The sequence below is a fragment of the Heliangelus exortis genome, chromosome 5, assembly GCF_036169615.1.
Source record: "Heliangelus exortis chromosome 5, bHelExo1.hap1, whole genome shotgun sequence".
Lineage (NCBI taxonomy): Eukaryota > Metazoa > Chordata > Aves > Apodiformes > Trochilidae > Heliangelus > Heliangelus exortis.
The window spans coordinates 11,121,715-11,140,988 of record NC_092426.1 but is presented as its reverse complement, the minus strand read 5'-3'; the positions used below and the strand labels follow the sequence as shown (position 1 = coordinate 11,140,988).

The following is a 19,274-nucleotide window of genomic DNA, read 5'->3' as shown; positions in this document are numbered from 1 at the left end:
AATGAGATTTTAATTTTGCCTTTTATTCAGGGTTCTTGTAATAAGTTACATAAAAATGAAGTAAGCTGCCTAAACTCCCATGAGGAAGCTCAGCATTAATTTTTCCATTTTGCAGATGTTAAGACAAGACGCACAGAGACATGCACAGTCACATTTGGAGAAGTGCAGGCTGCACCCAGAAAGAGTTGCAAAGCCTCTGGGAATGCTTAGCCAAAGACACAGCAGAGGCCACAGGCAGAAATGGAGTGCTCAGGACACCATAGGCACATTGTATTCTTGGGTTGTGTGTCACGGAAGTCAGCTTGGCAGGCACCTGGGCGAGCAGCAGCTGTCCTAACAGCAGCTCAGAGATGCATGAGTTATATTTGTGTAGCAGAGGGCAGTGTTCAGCATTTTGGACAACTTCTGAAGAAGTTGGTGAGGAAACGATGTGCACATTGCAAGCTGGGAACCCTGCATCATTGGAGTGACAAGGCTGTGAGCAGAGCTGTGATATATTGTCTAGGGCTGTGTCTGTACACCATATAAGATCTAAGCTCTCTACCTCTGCGACAGGTCCCCATCTAGTCCAGCAAGAAAGGAATTTACAGGCCACAAAATTCCTCCTGACTGGGCAAAGACTGAAGGTGTCCCTTCTGTGCTCAGCTCCGCGTATTTCAAGCAATTTCCTACTAATACATAACCGACCCAACCTCAAAGCAGCCGCTATACATCCCCTCTGGGTACAGTACAGAGGTCTACCTGACCACGCCCATGAGGTGACACTTCAGCCACCTGTGTAAGGACTTTGCTAGACCTACTCACGTGAGCAGCTTGTGTTTATAGTTCAATTGACAACGGAGAAAAAAAAAATTGCTGGCTCCTGCCAGATCTCCAATTAAGGAGCCATCTGACCATCCGACTCACGGCTCACCTGGGTGCGGCAGGACACTGGGAACATGGCATAGGCAGCGCTCTCCTGAGTCTGCTACTGTCCCCATCACTGCCCCCGCTGCCCTCCCGTCTGGGCAGAGCCCCAACTCCAGGGCATGGGAGATGAGCGGGCAGGAGCAGACCGGGTGAGACACCCCCAGGTCCCGGTGCGTCCCTGGGACAACAACAGACGATCCGAGGGAGAGAAGCGGCTGACCCGCTCCTCTAGGGGAGACCTGACGCCACGGGGACGCCCCCTCCGACTGGGGGGCCGGGGCAAGGCTGCGAGGGTGCGCACACGCCCGGGCCGGGGGGCGGCAGGGTCCGCAGCTCCCCCCGCCCGCAGCCGCCGCCGCTCGGCTTCTCGGGCAACAGCGCCCCCTAGCGGCCACAACGCCGCCCCGCGCCCCTCCTCCGCCGCGGGGCAATGCCCGCCGGCCCGCGCCCACCTGGTGCCCCCTCCCGCGCCGGGAGCTGCCGCCGCTAAGGCCCGGGCCCGGTTCGCCCGCCGCGGGGCTAGGTGGTGCCCGCGGCCGCGGCAGCTGCCGCCTCTCGTCCCGCCGCCAAGGCGGGAGGATGCGAGAGCGGTGTGTCCTCGGGTTCGAGCCCCGGATACCCCGCCCGCGGCGCCGGGGCGTGTGGAGGGGTGCGGGCTGTGCCCGGGGGTGACAGGGCTGGCCGGGAGGGGAGGGATGGAGGCGGCGCGGGCGGCCCGTCCCTGCCACCTGCAGGCGCTGCCGGGACGGCCCCCGCTGCCGCTCCGGCACGGAGCCGTCCCCGTGCTCGCGCAGCCCGTGCGGAGCCGGGCCGGGGTCGGGCCGGGCCGGGGTCGGGCTGCGCCTGTTGCATTGTCCTTGGCGGGGCTGTTTGTGAGCGCCTGCCGCTATCTGCGGCCGGGGACCCCGGCGGTGCCCTATCTCCGACTCTCTGCTGGTGCCTGATAGCGCCTGCTCCCTGCTTCGTTGCACGTCCCTCGCAGCTCCCGCCGGGGCTCTCTCCCCTTTTGTCTGTGTATTTTTAGGTCATTAGAGTGGAGGGGTAGGTAATCCCCAGGCTCAAGTTCCAGAGGGGCGGGTTCTGGCCGGAGGTGGAGTCACTTTTCATTTAAATCCCTGACTATAAAATGGGCTTAAAGAGAAGCGGGATCTCAGCTGTGCTGCACAGACCCCAGCAAGCAGGGTGCGTGGGGGCCCCCAGGCAGCCAGCGCCCTGCAGCACAAGCCGCTGCGATGCTCCACTCCCTTGGCGTTCACACCTTGCAGCTGCTCACCCAGGCGGCCGCCTGCATCCTCCTCTTCCCCCGCTTCCTGCTCACCGCCGTGATGCTCTGGCTTCTGGATTTTCTGTGCATTAGGAAGAAGATGCTGATGATGCCCACGGCGGAGGAGGCGGCCAGCGCCAGCGAGGGGCCGCCCCCCGACGATCCCCCGGTCTGCGTGTCAGACTCCAACCGCATGTTCACGCTGGAGTCGCTGAAAGCCGTGTGGCACGGGCAGAAGCTGGACTTCTTCAAGTCGGCGCACGTGGGTTCCGTAGCCCCCAACCCCGAGGTAATCCAGCTGGACGGGCAGAAAAGGCTCCGCATCCTTGACTTCGCCCGCGGCAAGAGACCGCTCATCCTCAACTTCGGCAGCTGCACCTGACCCCCGTTCATGGCCCGCCTTAGGTCGTTCCAGCGCCTGGCCGCGCACTTCGTGGACATTGCTGACTTCCTACTGGTGTACATAGAAGAAGCACACCCTTCCGACGGCTGGGTCAGCTCGGACGCAGCCTACAGCATCCCCAAACACCAGTGCCTCCAGGACAGGCTGCGGGCAGCTCAGCTGATGAGGGAAGGGGCGCCCGATTGCCCCCTAGCCGTGGACACCATGGACAATGCTTCCAGCGCCGCCTACGGTGCCTACTTCGAGAGGCTCTACATCATCCAGGAGGAGAAGGTGATGTACCAGGGAGGCAGAGGACCAGAGGGCTACAAGATCTCGGAGCTGAGGACCTGGCTAGACCACTACAAAACCCGGCTCCAGAGCCCCAGCACGGTGGTCATCCAAGTGTAAAAAGGACCTGGCAAGAAGTGCAGGGGTGGAGAGGCGAGGGTAGGGCGGGAGGAGAGGTGAGGAGGGAGAGGGCATTGCGACGCGGATGGCAGGAGCTGCCTTCCCCGGGGACACTCGAAGGAGGCTGCTGTGCGAGATTTCAAGCAAGATGTGCCATAGTCCTTTCTCTATTCAAATCATGTTGATTTGCCAGCCACGCTCTGTCAATACTGTATTTCTCTCCATGTGCGTTTTGTAAATAACTCTCTTTTCTTTCTTTCTTTTTTTTTTTTTTTTTTCGAGAAGCGTTTACTATTTTTTAAGGAGGCTCTCTTCCTACGGGATCTGTTCCTAGCTGCGTGTGTGCGCGGGTGTGTTTCTGAAAAGTTGTGTACAAGTGCTCCGTGCTGCCTAGCAAGTGCTAACTGGGATTTCTAGTATTTCTTTGTGATGACCGATTTTGAAATGGGTTTCTCTAATGCCAGGAAATCGCGTCTGATGTTGTCAAGTACTAGAACTGCCAATAGCCAGAGCTGAACGGAATGTCCTATTTATGTGGGGGGGGCTGTAAGACGTTCGTTCACCTTTTTTTTTAATGATTTTTTAAAAATAATAAAGGTTGAGTAAATACACGTCTAACCTTGACTGCCTCTCTCTATCTCCGGACCGCTACACTCACTTTCTCTCTTGCCTGTCTCGCAATCCCCTCCCCGCTGCCGAGGAGGGGAAGGCGAAGCGGCAGGAGAGGATGCGCTGCTGGGGGCTGGGGGGCGGCGAGCCGCTGCCGCGCCCGGCGACGGGCTCTCGCTCCGCTGCGAAAGGAGGACGCACTGCCTGCGACTCAAAAGAGAAGGGAGGGTACTGGACGTCCCTTGGGGAAAATCCAAACCTCTGGGGCCCTCAGGGGAGGGAGTATATGGGTGGTCATAGTCATAAAGACTGTCCTGGAGGACTGTGACACTCCCTCTCTGGCCCCGGCGAGCCGCCCCTAAGGGTGAGCCTCTGGAGTGCGAAGGTGCAGGGCTGTCCGGCACCGTGCAGGCAAGTGAATCCCGGCCAAAAAAATAGGCGGAGAAAAGTCGTCCTGGCCCGGAGAACTGTCCCACCGGGGACGCCGGCGGTGCCGGAGCCGGAACTCGTCCGTGGGCAGAGCGACCCGCACCTGCGGGGAGGCGAAGCGGGCAGCGGGGCTTGCGCAGGAGGGCAGCGCCCGTCCCGGTGGTACGAGGCTCAGTCCACACCCCGGGGGGCGGCAGCTGCATTTCAAAGGGTGAAGGAGATCGCTCCCCCGGAGCCATCCGGACAGGTGAAGCTGAGCGTGGAGAGCATCCCGAAACCCCTGCACGAGCTGTGCAAATCCGCCCAGAACCAGCGGGTCTTCTAAGCACCTCCCGTTGTGCCTCTCAACGCCTCTTTGTCCTCGGCAGCAACGGGACGAGAGGTTCGGGCTGTTCAGACCCCAAGTTTTGGAGAGGGGTGCACTGCCCGAAGGTAAGGCAAGCTGGGGAGGCAGCTTTCTGCCGCTTTCTGCAGCTGGGGGACACCAGGAAGCTGTTTGTAAGGGCGTTATAGCCTTTGTCTGGTAAATGACAATGTTCATCAGTTCCCACAAAGTCCCTGTTCCTCAATATTCAAGGTTGAGACCAGCCCGTGTCACTGCTCCTGCAACTACCCCGCAAGACGAAGCAGCACCGGGCGGTGTCTCACAGCTAAACCAGAGGCTCCGACCCAGCTCCTCGCTCCCCTTCGCCCCCACAGCCCCTGCCCTCGGCGGGAGTGGCGAGAACGCAGCGCCTCTGGAAATCGGGCAAAGATTTGACTCAGGTGTTCGTTTCGACATTCCCAACCCAGCCAGCTCTACCGGCCTTAAAACCCTTCAGCACTTCACTTTTCCGCTGCCTCCGCGAGCAGACGCTCATCCGGGCTCAGGGATGCGCCGGCTCCGCCCGCTCGGGCACCTCCAGTGATGGCGGGGCGGCGGCACAAGAGGCCGAGGTGGGATCGCTTCCATTTGCTGCGCGTTGGGCGCTAAGCACGGAGCCCTCGACGGACCCTCGGAGTCGGGAGTGGAGGCGTGGCGGGGGCACCTCGGCGGCAGCCCCAGCAGGGCAGGCTGTGGCAGGACATCACCCCGCTCCGCCCGGGCTGGGCAGCCCCCGCCCAGGCACGGTACCGGTGTCAGCGCCTGGGCCACTTCTAGCCACTGTCCGTGGCCCTTGCTTGGTGTATGGGTGCGTCAGCTTTGGCTCCCTCCCCGCGACCCCGTGCTCTTCCCTCTTCCCAGATCCCCAAGTATCATCAGCCCCGGCTGCCTCCTGTCTTATGACGGCGACGCCCCGCTCCCTTCGAACGTTGTTTCCGACACAAAGAAAGAACGAAAGTCGCTTTGGCACATCCAGAAGGAGGTGAGAGGAGGTGAGGCAGGCTCCAGACACCAGGTGAAGGTGCCGCTCCTCTGGCCAGTCCGGGCTGAGGGCTGCTGCAGGGGCAAGCCCACCGCCACTGCTCCGCTGCCTGCCCATCCCGGGGCACCCCCGTCCCTGCCCCCACCAGGCCTTGTCTCTGCCCACCGGGTCGTGCCGTGAAAACCAAAGGTAGTGGGGTTCTTGCTAGCCAGGAGGCTGCCGTGAAGCTCTTTGTCAGGTAGCCTCAGGAAAAGGGCAGGCGGTGCTCCCCCCGTTTCGCCCCGGTGCCCGCAGCCCCGGCGGGCCCGGTACCGCCCCGTGGCCCCCGAAGGCGAACAGCGGCGGAGCACCGTGAAGAGCGAGGTCCCTCGGCAGCACTGGGCTCGGATCCCAGAGGCGTGTGACGGCCGGGGCTGCTGCCCGGAGCTGCAGCACCCACCCGGGCCTCGGCTGGTGTCCGAGTCCCTGCAGCTTCGCTCCCTCCCTCACAGCCGGCACAGGGTTAGCCGAGGTTGCCCAGGCAGCCTCTATCCACTTTTTTTTTTTTTTTTTTTTTTTTTTTTCTTTTTCTACATCATAGTTTTCCGCACTTTACAATAAAGCCCTTCTTTCTTTTCTTACTTCGTTCTCTCTTTTTCTTATCCACTTTTGGCGTGCTTCGCTTGTAATCCGGAGTTACGGGCAGCCCCCCGGCACGACCCCACCCCGGCCCGACTCCCAGACCGTTTTCCGGTCATATGGACAGAAACGATCAATGTCTTTAGTCGGGCTTTAATAGTTACAGAAACAGCCTCGTTTTTAGTTTCTGCTACTAGCAGATTTTGGGCAAAGGGTATCAGAGGTCAGGATTTAATTATTTATTTATTTCTAAGTCAGTCAGCTTTCTAAAGCCACATTCTTCCCTTTAGACGAACACAGAGCTCTTATTTATTGCTTTCTCTTTAACCACCAGTAAAAGAAAAAATTGCTATGAATGCCCGGAATCCCTAAAAGAGTTCACACTTGTGCTTTGCACGAATCTAAGTTATCTGCTCCCAGCGTGTCCTCTTAAAATTAAGCATAAATCCCCACTCCCCTGAGCTTTCTCGGGGACACTTGTTTAGCACACACGAGAACAATACGGTCCGCATCCGAAGTGCCCAAGCTGTCAGAAGCCTCTCCCGCTTGTAGAGAGCATTGAGAAACGTCCTATCTTTAAAACTCATTTTTATTGCTTTTCCACCTCCCTAGTTCATGACAAACAGAAGTCAGAGAGCAGCGAAGATTTATCAGGGAGAGATCTGAGTGGTGATTACGCGTTCTGTCAATAATTAATTGAATTATGTCCTCAGCATAATTGCATACAGTCCTCTAGCCGGGAGGGGAAAAGAAAGAAGGAAGTTGTGGTGTGGTCGAAGGGGGATCTCAGGACATGGTTCCAGTCATTAAAAATGTGATGTAACATTGCAATCTGGTGTATTCTGAGGCACAAATGGGAAAACACAGACAAAAACCAAGTACTAAAATATTATTTGTTTTACAGCAGGGAGACAGCAAAAGCACTTGTTCTCATTGCTTCTTTCATTAGTTGTTTTTATTGCTACTTTCTGCTGGGGATTTAAGGGTGTTTTGTGATGAACTGAACGTAGGTCTACTTATTTGATCTATAAGCTGTATGTTGTAGCTTTTGACTGTTTACTGACTGAATTTGATATTAGCAGTGTTTGAAATAAAAATTAATATCAGTTCAGCAAAGCATCATATGCCCAATACAAATCTAGAAATGACACATTCAAAGAATCCTGCAAGCAAATTCTTACTCTAATTTTTCATACTTCCTCCAGTCATAAGGGAGATCATCATATCATTATTAATTTATTATTTACAAGAGCTGTTAGAGTGCTCTTTTGGTACACAAATGCAAGAAAACAAAAGGCTTGATTCCATTCTCACACAAGTTTTGCACTGGTGTAACTTCAATGACACGGGTGTAGTCACTTCAGAACCACCTGGGTGTAATTATGATCAAAATCTGGGCTATTGCACTTCCTTCTCTTCTCTGATGGTTCAAAAGCTCTATTTTTCTACAACGTGCTCCGGAAGAAAGCCAAATGTTTGAATACAGAGCTCAAAAATCATTCTCAAGATCCTCCTTCCTTACAGTGCCAGTGTCCTAAATCTTGCTGGGACTCAGTCAGGTCAGCACACTTCCTCACCATTCTTCACCCTCCCTACAGTGTGAGAGTTGTAAATGCCACTGGAATGTGTACCCTTCCACTTGTTAAGGCACATTGTCTTGGTATTTCGAGCTTTAGATCAGGTAGCTTTTGATTTTAATCATTTTTAAGCATCCAGCTGCCAAAAGGAATTTGACACCTGCTTCCTTCTCCACAAATTTCTCTTTTCAGACAAATTCTTGATGATGTCTCTTGCAAAGGGGTTAATTTATGACCTCTGTTTAATTGACTACTCCAAATATTTCTTGTCTTTTTGGCCTTCCACCTGCTTCTTCAGAGATTTTAGAAGTGGTTTACAGTGGTAAATGCACTAAGAGTCACCAGCCAAAAACATCCTAGCTAGAACAGTAAGCACTACTGAATACTTTCCACGTGAAAATACATCACTAGACAAGATCAAAGGCCTTCAACTAATATGTTTTATATAAGAAGCCTTCTCAGGATATAATGCTTATGCTTAAGCAATAAGGATCCCATAGTCTCTGGTTCATGAGTTCCTGTGCCCATCAGCAGTCAGGCCTATTTGATGTTTCCTCTTTCTTTTCCAAGTTAACAGCTCCTTTTTGACTTCGCTCATGGAAGTTATTGTTTCCATTTCCTTCTAAGTAATAATTATTTCCCATATTGAAAAATCTATTAGGACATGGCCAGATGGGGTAAGGCAGTTTAACCTCCTACACACCACTTCCTAAGGGCCCAGAATTATCCTAACACAGGCAATCACTGAATGTCTGGTAAGACCCGCACTTCTTACTGGAGACATTCAAGGAAGAATTGCCACAGAGCCCCTGGCAGAAGGGTATTCCATTATCCATTATAGAGTAACAGGCACTACAAAAAAAAAAAAAAAAAGATTTACATTTTATCAAGACCTATAGCAATCGGGCTAAGGATGATGGCAAACTTTATCTATCTTCTATTCATATTCTCCCTCTCAGTTTCTTAGGCTCATAAAACAAGTACTGCTTGATCAGTCTGTATTTCACCAGATTTTCACATCCTTTTCAAGGCATCCCAGGATTTTTAAGGTCAAATGTCTGTTTCCTTAGTAGCCTCGCTTCTGTCAGCTGAAGAACTGGTCAGGATGTACATTTGTTACAGCAGCCAAAATTCAGTTTACATATTTAATCACTCCAAGTTATCAGGCACAATTCCTCACATGATGTGCCACACTGTGGAACTTGAATGAGGTCTCAGAGCACTGAACCTCACTTCAAGTATCTTAAACTTGAAAAAAAATTGTTGAAACATATTCCAGAGTTTTCTCAGAGCTCATACAACTTCATAAGCATAATTATGCCAAGGACATAGTTAATGCTGAAGACCTGATAGTGGAGATAATTTCTAAGAATAAAAATTAATTCGTAACCTATGGATAAGTATTTAAACATACATTTGTGAAAAATATATTTTATTAAATGATGAATAATATTTAAAGTTACATGTTGTGTTTTGTATGTTTTGTTAAAACTGTTATAAGGGAGATGACTCATAAAAACTGTGGGACTGGGCTGAAGAAATTGTGGTAATTTCAGAATTCAACACAAGAAAAGAAGATGTTAGTTATTTGTTCACTTACCATTTGTGATGGACAATCAGGACAGAGCAGGGTGCAAGGCTGCTGTCGACTGGATTTGCAGCACATGGACACAGAGCACATGCTCTGCCACTAAGACACAGACATGCATACAATTGCAGAGATCAGAATTAGTCCAAGGTGGTTTTGGAACATTTGAAAGGGAGCTGTGCATTTTATATAATGAAATATTTATTTCAAAAAATGATAATTAGACAAAAAATGAGGCACACTACTAAGCTCATTTCAGCTTCTTCCCATTCTAAGTGGAACACATCCATGGCATGTGATGCCATTGAACAAAGAACAGTTCTGGGAAAATGGAAAATGGAAATAGAAAATATTTGATTTAACTTAGTTGTCTTGTTTCTTCTATTTCATTTTATCTTTTTTTTTCTATTAACTGGATATTGCCATCTCTAGAATGCATACTACTTGAATGCTTATGCTGAATTCTAGTTAAAAAACTAGATATTCATGCAGATCTATAGATTTCAAGTGTTTAGCTGATTGATGTATCTCTGATGCTCAATACCACACCATCAAACTAAGTCAATAGTTTTATCTACCTGATAAGAGCAAAGGCATGGCAAGGAAAAGAAATAAAAGAATTTGTAATATGTGGAGCCATTCATCAGAACTGACCTGTGAAACCTCACCTACTCTCATGAGGTATCTTCACTTGAGTCACTCAGCTGAAATAATTCCCAGAAATTTTCTACTGGGAGGAACATAATGGAAGGAAAAAGAGCAGGTTGAGGAAGAAATGTCATAGACCTTGCTTTCCATTTTTTTACTGACTGAACTTTGAAGTCTTCAGTCACACTGTCATGAACAGGAAGAGTGGTTTGGAGAAACTCAGAATTGAAACATATTGGCACGTGCTATAGAAATACATTTGTGTTTTGTAAAGTTGGATAGGAAGCTAACCAGAGGCATTAGCATTGGCACTTCCTGCAGACACTGCTGGAAGCTGGGAGAGATCTCCTTTGTCTTTTACCATCTATTCTGTGTTACTATGAACCAGCTGTGGAATCTTTTAGTTTTGATAATACATCTAATCCTGAAAAAAGGGATCTTTCCAGTTATTGAACACAGCCACCGACTTACAATTCATTTCCAGATGTGTCAATCTTTCTTGTTCAATGCAGTAAGACAGTGCTTCATGGGCCAGAGGGTGGAGAAGCAGCCATCAGGCATGTAGGGTCCCTGAGAGAGGCTGCAGCACTACATGAGACAAGGCCCAAACTGTGGGATGGTGAAAAGAGGGAGCTACTTCTCTATTTCCCAGGCTCAGCACTGAGAGTTGACAGATAAGCCCAGATAATACTGTCTGTGAAACCTACTACTATTTTTATGCCAGGTGAGCAACGAGGGCATTCATTGTCATTTCCATGTAATTTGTTTTTAGGCAATGGATGTGTCATCATCGCAAAATGGAATTTGGTTTTTTTTGGAAAAGAAATCAACACTTACACCATACTTTTGAGCAAGTCAAAAGACACCCAAGGGTATGATTGCCTTCTATGCTGCTCTTTTTAATAAAGCCAAGGAAAAGCATCACTGGATGGGATTATAATCAACTGCTGCTTTAATGCAGACAATCGAAGAAGGCTCCTTACTGATGGCTGTAAATTCATCATTAAGGATACCACTCAGAGTCATTTGGCATGACATTTTTTATGCACAGAACAGAAAAGTGCAGTATTAGCTCCTGAGTGATTGGATAAGTTGTACATCCATTAATGGGCATATCAGAAAATGCTTCCCACCTTCAACTTATCTCCTACACACACGGAAGACGCAGATTGTCTCGCTGTTGTTACTCAAATTTTCAGTGCATTCTTTCACTCTGCCAAAGATCCTCTTTTTTTGAGAACCTAATATCATCATACATTGTAAATTTTGCTGCTGACTCTGAGATCATAACAGTCTGGATGTGTTCACATATTCTGAAATCTATAAGATGACAGGAACTATGAGAGCAAATAAGTTGCACTAATCCTTTGATGAATAAACTTTTCTCAGTTCCCAGCTTTGGGAAGCAAGGGAATTGGTAGATCATAAGTCCAGGAAAGCTGGACAATTTTTTGATCAAATGTTTTATCTGCCCAAATTACCAGTTAAACCTGGCTAAATTCCATGTGTCATCCACCAAAAAATTGCAAAATTATTCCAACAAGAATTTATTAAAACATAAAAAAGTTAAAATTAAAACCTCATATTTTCATAATAGACCACATTTTTCATTTCAGATGTTTCCTTTTAAAATATAACTGCCTTTAATTTCCCAAAAGAAATACTCTTAATAAATAAATAATAAGTTTTTTAAAAAGTTTCATTTTTCATTTTGGCCAATTCAAAAATCTACATTTTCCTGTTACAGAAGTGGACCCTGCTCTGTAGTCTTTCCTCCTGTTTGTGATTTCTTCATGAACTGGTTACGATCTGTTAATTTATTCTTTATGCACACACTTCATCAATCAAATTACATGAACAAATTTCAGCCAAAAATATATCAAATAATTGCTCACATAGGGTATTTATTTAACTGTGATACATGATCATCACTGATACGAATGATGTAATATTTGCTTCCTTGATATATGTTTTTTTTTCAGATGGGAAATAGCAAATACCAAGTCATGAAACTTCTCAGATGTGAATCTGAGATGACTGATCATGAAATGTCTAAAAGGTATACAAAGTTTCTATCCACACAGCAGCATTTTCCACTTTTAAGATATCAACACATTTTCAGCACTCTGAACCAATATATTTTGTGTAAACATGGGCATAAATGATAGATACAGGTTATAGGAGAGAATAGATAATAAGAATCCTGAAAAAAATAAGGTGCTTAGATTTCAGTATTTAGGCTTCCACTATGAACAGCATCTTTTTCACCAGTAAGTAATGGTGACAATGCACTCTTACTTCAGCTGCCAGATAGTTAGGGCACTCGCTTAAAAGAGGAGATTATAGTACAAGTTCAGCCCATGTTCATGAATCTGAACCTGGAATTTCCATATCCCTCCCAATGTGAACTACACAAACTGTTTCCTTGGAATGTTAGGGGAAAAGGTGCTTATGAACACTTCAGGAGAATGGTGGGAGAAAGACTGCTCACTTTCCCAGCAAAGGTAATTATTTAGGATATAAAACATGCATGTCACAGTATCAAGGAACAAATTAGGTGCATGCCATAACTGTGAGGCTACTATTTTATTCCAAATAATTGTCATTCTTCTTTATTTTATTCTGACCAGAACATTTATTCTGTCCTGAGTAACCTTCCCAGTGAAAATTTACTTTTAGCCAATACATTCTCTCATAAAACAGCTGAGTTTACTAGACATTTACTACCTCCACCCAAAAAAAAAAAAAATTAATTCAAAAGTTTCAGGCCAGCTGTAGGATGGACTTTTGGAGTCACATTTAACTGTTTTCACTGTCTGAGTGGTAAACATGTTTGCATATCTTCCCCTGCTGTGCATATGACCAAGTATTGTGTAGGCAGGCATGCTGGCCAATAAAATCTCAAAAAGCAGTGAAACATTCTCATCAGTGTAAGCAACAAGTTCTCAGTATAAATAATTGTCTTGTCATCTCTCCCCAGGCTCATTCTCTTTCCTTTCTTTCTCTCTTGCCTGCATTTCCTCAGATATGTTCTTTCTCCGTCAACATATCCTCATGTTACTTCTCTGCAGCTCTGCTGCCCTCCATTCTAAAATCTGGCATTACAGTGAAACTTCCAAGAATTCCATTCTCTGAAGCATTATGAGTCACACTGTAGTCTTCAGCAATATTTTTAAAACACCAATGTTTTTTTAATCACTCTTGAGACCCACAGAAGAAAGTAAGGATATTATCTTGCTAACTTAGAGTCATGGTTGTTTTTTCTATTGCCACCCACACTCTCATCTTTCTCCAGATACTCTGCTCCAGCCTCTCAGTAACACAGGCATATGGCATTCAAACATGCCAGAGTATGACTTCAAGTTTTAGTCATTTTTCTTCCTGTAAAAAGGATGGAGGGACATTAAATCTATGACCATTTGAGAACTTTCTTTATGTAAGAGTTTTATTAAGGTCTATACTCTAGTAAGTAAAGTATATGCTATACAGTAAAACTAAAAAAGAAATATCAGATCTGAGCCATAATTTATCATATCTGAATACCAGCAATGCTATGTATCCAGTATGTCAGACAGAGCACAGAATTCACTGGTGCAAACAGTGAACATAGAAAGGGGAGAATTCCTGCCTCCTCTTTTCTGTGATTTCCAAAAAAAAAGCCTTTTATCAGAGAAGCTGGTTATCTTTAGGAGCTGTAGTGCTAAATACTGTTCCTAATAATGATAATAATAATAATAAAAATATATTTATTCTACTATTTACAGAGCTTTCCATCTCAGCAGGGAAAATAAAAGAAACATTACTAAGCTATGGTAAAATTATCAGTCCATTTTCATTCTATGTTTCAATGGTTTCTCCTTTTTCTTGTGCACAAGGTATGAGGCAGCTTGTATTACAAAAGAATTATTTGCAGTTTAGGAGAAAAGTTCCACAAATTGCTGTTATCTGCCCTGCAGACACTCATATGACACACTGAATAAATATAGCTCAAGGTAAGCACATAACACTGGACAATGGGCACTCAATAAAGAAGATCCCTAAAGACAACAGCTATCTGAGCTTGTGTAGACATCAGCTTCTTGCATAAAACATCTGAGGATGACTGGCTGCCCCATGACAGTCTTTAGAAAAAGCTGCCAGGAAATCAGTAGATGAAGAGACCTATATTTCAAATTACCAGCTGATCATATGAAGAAAGTACATTCTTAGGTCTCAAAAGTTTCTGGAAAATGGTCAGTAAGATTGCCTGAGCAAGAGATGGTTGAGAGAACTGTGAAAATAAACACATCATTGAGAAATGGAGGTAGGATGAGTGAGATTTGCTTAAGAAAAGGTGAGAACAGTGCTAAGTGAAACAGAAGAGAGTTTGTATTAAATAGTAGCATGAATGCAGAAAGCCGGGAAGCTAGGATTTGCTACACTTGATACATACATTTATTTATTTGTCTACATATCACGATCATTCTGAAACTGCTCATTTTACATCCAGTTCATGTATGGCTTTTCTGTATCACTGCCTCAAACCCAGAAATGTGGAAAAGCAATAAACTTGCCTTTCATTTTAGTAGGATTTTGCTCCTACTTTATGTATCTTTAGGAAATCTTGGCCAATTTTTTTTACTTGGTTGTACCAAACCTAAGCTTTTGAAGGAGGCTGTAACTACCAGGCCAAGTAGTTTTAAAATTGCATCACTCACAGCAGGTTTTTTTAAGAGTTAAAATAAAAAGATCATTTTCTAGAAAACAGGACCAAAATATTAGTAGAGTTGCCCAATGCTAACCTTTTCAGTCCATATTCAGTCTCCCTAGTGCCAGTAAAGTTGTTATAACTCAGTGAGAGAGATCAACAAACCTCAGTGAACATCTGTGAGAAAGAACTCAGCTAAACATTAAACCACTTATAAACTCATTATCATTATAGATTCAGGAGCCTTCTTAAATCCAGACATGCAGTTTTGAATATCAGTCATAAGTCTGTAGCACTGATGCACTAAGATCTTTGGTAACTGCTGATGTCATTGGTCAGCAGTAAAGATTTAGATTTTTCACCAAAACTATCAATTACTTGAAGAGCACTTCTTTCAGCCCCTTCTGTTTCATTATTTTGTGCTACTTCTAAAAAAAAAAAAAAAAAAAGAATAACCATAACTAACCCCCATCAATCAATTATAATCAATCAATCAATCAATTATAACCAATAATATAACCCCCATCACTGCAATATTGTGCCTTGGACAGCACAGGATGCAACAGGCACTGCAACCAACCTTGGATCTCAGCAGCACACGTTAAGCTTAGCAAAGAGAAAGGATAAAAGGCTACTCTGAATCATTCTCTTGAGTAGCCTTCATTCTACCTCTTACTGGTTTTCAAGGAATAATGAGAAACAGGCTGCACCATTCCTGTACATTTAAAGCAAGCTGAAAATCAGAGCTGCTGTATTTTCAATAGCAAAAAATGTCAACAGCACAGGCAATTTTCTTCTGAATTTACACACACCTTTTTCAGTGCTTCACAGAAAGGAAAGCCAATTGACACAAAAGGAAATCTAGCAAAGTATGGAAGTCTGAAAACGAAGACTGTTTAAAATTTAGAAATGTGATACTGATGTGAATGTGCATGTCTCCAAAACAGACTCTTCTATTACAGAACTCAGATGTGTATGTGTCAGACATAGCTGAAAGAAGGCCAAAGCCTAGATTAATCCACTTTCTATAAAAGTTGCCTACATTTACATCTGAAAATCAAAACACAGAAAACAATATCAGAGAGTTTGTAGCTAAAATAATGTTATTATTTAGCTATACTAATAGTGTAGAGTAGAGTGTAGAGTATCAGGGATAGACTCACCTTGAAGAATTTTTTTGTTTGTTTTTTTCTTCCAGAAATTAGTTTTCTTAACAATCATTCTTTAATGACCTTCCCAGTGCTGATTATTTAATCACAACACTAAGTGGTATTTTGTTCACTTTATTTTTCTATAGAATATTGCTTCAGTATAATTTATGAAAAAGCAAAAAATCATACTTGGGGTAATCAAGGGGCTAGCATCCAAATCATGTAGAAGACAAAGACTGCATATTTTAAGAAGCTCACCCTAGCAGAGCAATATGATGGGAGTTGCAGCTGGGACAGAAATTTTAATGGGAACAATTGATGCAGATTTGCAGACGGAAGTCATGTCTCAAAAATTTATTCAGTTTTTCTAAAGGAACATGTGAATAAGATGACCTGCAATTCTATACTTGGATACTTGGGTGAATAAAATTTGGATTTCCATACAGCTCTGAAAAAATTCACAGGCTTTTAAAAGAATGAAGTGACCATGGAACAAGAGGAATGGTCCTCTTTTGCATTATTAGCTTTTTCCAAACTAGGAAAGAAAAGAAGGAGCTACCGGTTGTCAGAAGGAAGGAAATTTACTTGCATGATGTTAAAAGGTCTCTGCTGGAATCAGTGCTGTTCAGCATACTCACAAGTAATCTCAAGAGTAAATAAAAACTTTATACATTATGCTGATGATATGAAATTACTCAGGATAGTTAAAACTAAAGTTTGAGGCAGAGTATAGAAGCATCTCACAACACCAAATGACTAGCTGGTAAAGTGACAGATGAAATTAAATGCTATTTCTAAGTTGTGAAAAAGGTGGGCACATAATGTCTGCATGATGTAACTGTAGACACAAAAGTCTACAGAGATTTTAATGATTTAATGGAACTACTTCTTTTAATTAAGTCATAACAGTGATTCAGCTTATTCCTGATAGTGCCCTTTCATTTCATTGAAAGCTGATGGCATTTAGACTACCACAATATTTTTAATAATTTCATTTAGGGATTGATCTTTGCTGTCTTTTTGTACTTAATAAATATAAATTAATTAACCTAGCAGTCTATGAGGCCAATAGTTTATATAACTCCTTTTACATGGGAAGTAAACAGAAGTATTTCAGTTAAATGATTTGCACAAAATACTAAAATGTGTCGAGCAACTCTCCACTAGAAAACTGCCATTTCCATTTAGTCTCTTCCTAAAAGAAATTAAATTTAAGCTTTCCTTGACAAAGCAGAGAACTCTTCTAAAATGTAGATATATTACAGTCAGACATTTCTGGAAAAGAAAGGTTCCAATTTTCACATTACAGTATTTTTAAAATTACAAAAGTTTAAACATAATATATTTATTTTAGCCAAATACTACAATTCAAATGAGCTGAAGTAGTATTAATTGATTTTTTTTTTCTGAGGATGTTAAAACTTTCTTTTATGTCATCTCAATTTTTTTGAGAAAGAGAAACAAAAAAGTTCATTCCTTGATGTGATATATAATGTTAATGAATTTGTATTCCTAACCAGTAAATTCAGAATTAAACTAAGAAGAAAGTGAATATGGGGCTAGACAAGGCAATTGAGACCTATAATTTTCCACAAAAACAGTGTAAGCAACACAAGGCCTTAACGAGATGAAATTCTGTCTCAGCAATAATTGAAACGTGGGTCTTGTTCTTAAAACAAGGCACTGCCAAGGCTAACTGGGCATCAAAAGAATGCAAACATCTGCACAGAGACAACATAAAAATGCCACAACCAGCAGATAAGGGAAAAATTATGGCTAGGGTCTAATTTTACTCTGTAACAAGATAATGAAGTCGGCGAAAAAAAAAGAAAGGTAAAGGTTCAAGTTTGAGGAAGATCTCTTACTTCATCCAAAGACCCCCTGATGACCCCCGATATCTCCCCAAGAGAGGACTCTGCCCAGACTCCGCCTTTCATGAATATTATAATGACATGATGTGATCCCTATGAATATGTATGTAAACCCACCCCTTTTTAATATTCATAGAATTGTACTCAATATAAGGTAATTCTAGAGTTTTAGGTGCGTGCGTGTGAGCAGAGCAGACTCCCCATGCACCCAGCGCTGTTTTGCTCATTGCAATTTCAATTTATTAATTAAATTAAACCATTAACAGAATATTGAGTTTCGGTCATTTTTAACACCTGACATATCTCTTTCTTCATTGCATGCCACAAGTTGAAAAACCCTCAAGAACTACCTCTAAGGAATTATTTATGTCTGCTGTGTGGAAATAACATCTGCCTAGCAGTATCTCTCATAGACTAAACTTTCTCGTTACAGAGTAGGATTGTACACATGTAGGGGATACCAAAACTAAAAGGAAGTGTCCTGCCCCAGACATACCTAGGCTGAAACCGAAGATAATACTGGAAAAATACTACAAAAATGTAATAGAGGAATTGATACCAATGTGGTAGTAACAGCACTGAATCATTATCTGCTCAGTCAACCTGTAATTCACTTACAGCCCAACTTAGGGTCTATGCATATAAATATTTTGCACTAGGTAACTACCTGTGTCTTTTCAGATTTCTTCAGTTTCTGACCTTCATCCTTAGAGGCTTTCTCTTAAATATGAAATCAAAAGAGGAAGGTTCAGGGAGATGCCCTAATTGTATATAAATACCTGAAGGAAGGTGTACAGAAGATGGAGCCAGGCTCTTTTTAGTGGTGCCCAGTGAGAGGACAAAAAGCAATGGGCACAAACTAAAATATAGGAGTTTCCATCTGAACATCAGGAAACATTTTTTGCTGTGAGGGTGACTAAGTAGTGGCACAGGTTGCTCAGGGATGTTGAGGAGCCTCCATCCATGGAGATATTCAAAAGCTGCCTAGATGTGGCTCTGGGCAACTGGCTCCTGGTTGCACTGCTTGAGTCAAGGTGGTTGGACCAGATGATCTCCAGAGGTTCTTTCCATCCTCAACCATTCTGTGATTTGTGATTTTGTGAAATATTACTCAAATTAATAAAAGATTAAAGAGGAAAAATGAAACAGTAGAAGAATAAATTTATAAAATTAGTTTTTAACAAGAAAACTTGGGAGAAAATGCCTGAACAACTAGAGCAGCAGATTCTTTCTGGTGTGTTTATTTATAACAAGTACTTAACAAAATAGCTAGGAAAAAAATATAAATCAGAAGGAGGATATATGCACCCTCAGATCATAAAGGAATTAGCTAGTTTATTTATGAGCCACTGATAATTGGCATACCAAGAGGACCAGGTACTGAGGATTAGAAACATTCAAAAGGAAGAAATATGGATTAGCACTTTTCCTATGGATGTCTAAGGAATCCTAGCATTTACTTTCCAGTGTCTCTCTCTTCTTTTTTTCCTGAAAAATAATTAAGTGCTATTGGAAAAAAATATATGAACCCAGAGAGATACCAGGAACATGCTATAATCATGATCAATAGAAAACATGAACAGGATCATAAGATCATACAATAATATAGGTTGGCAGGTATCTCTGGAGTTCATCTCGTCCAGCCACAGGCTCAAAGCAGGGTGAGTTATGAGATCTGACCAACTTACTCATATGCTGTTTGGTCTTGAAAACCTTCAAGACCACAACTTCTCTGAGCCATCTGTTCCACTGCTTGGCTGACCTCACTGTGAAAGTTTTTCTTT

The 19,274-nt window shown here is 44.1% G+C and overlaps 1 protein-coding gene across 1 annotated transcript; it reads left to right on the top strand.

Annotated features, from left to right (window-relative positions):
• The first annotated feature begins 1,792 nt into the window (after nucleotides 1-1,792).
• DIO3 (iodothyronine deiodinase 3) lies at nucleotides 1,793-3,584 on the top strand. Its single transcript, XM_071745571.1, has one exon. It carries the CDS (start codon nucleotides 2,142-2,144, stop codon nucleotides 2,964-2,966), a length of 825 nt encoding a protein of 274 aa, XP_071601672.1. The 5' UTR covers nucleotides 1,793-2,141; the 3' UTR covers nucleotides 2,967-3,584.
• The last annotated feature ends 15,690 nt before the right edge of the window (nucleotides 3,585-19,274 follow it).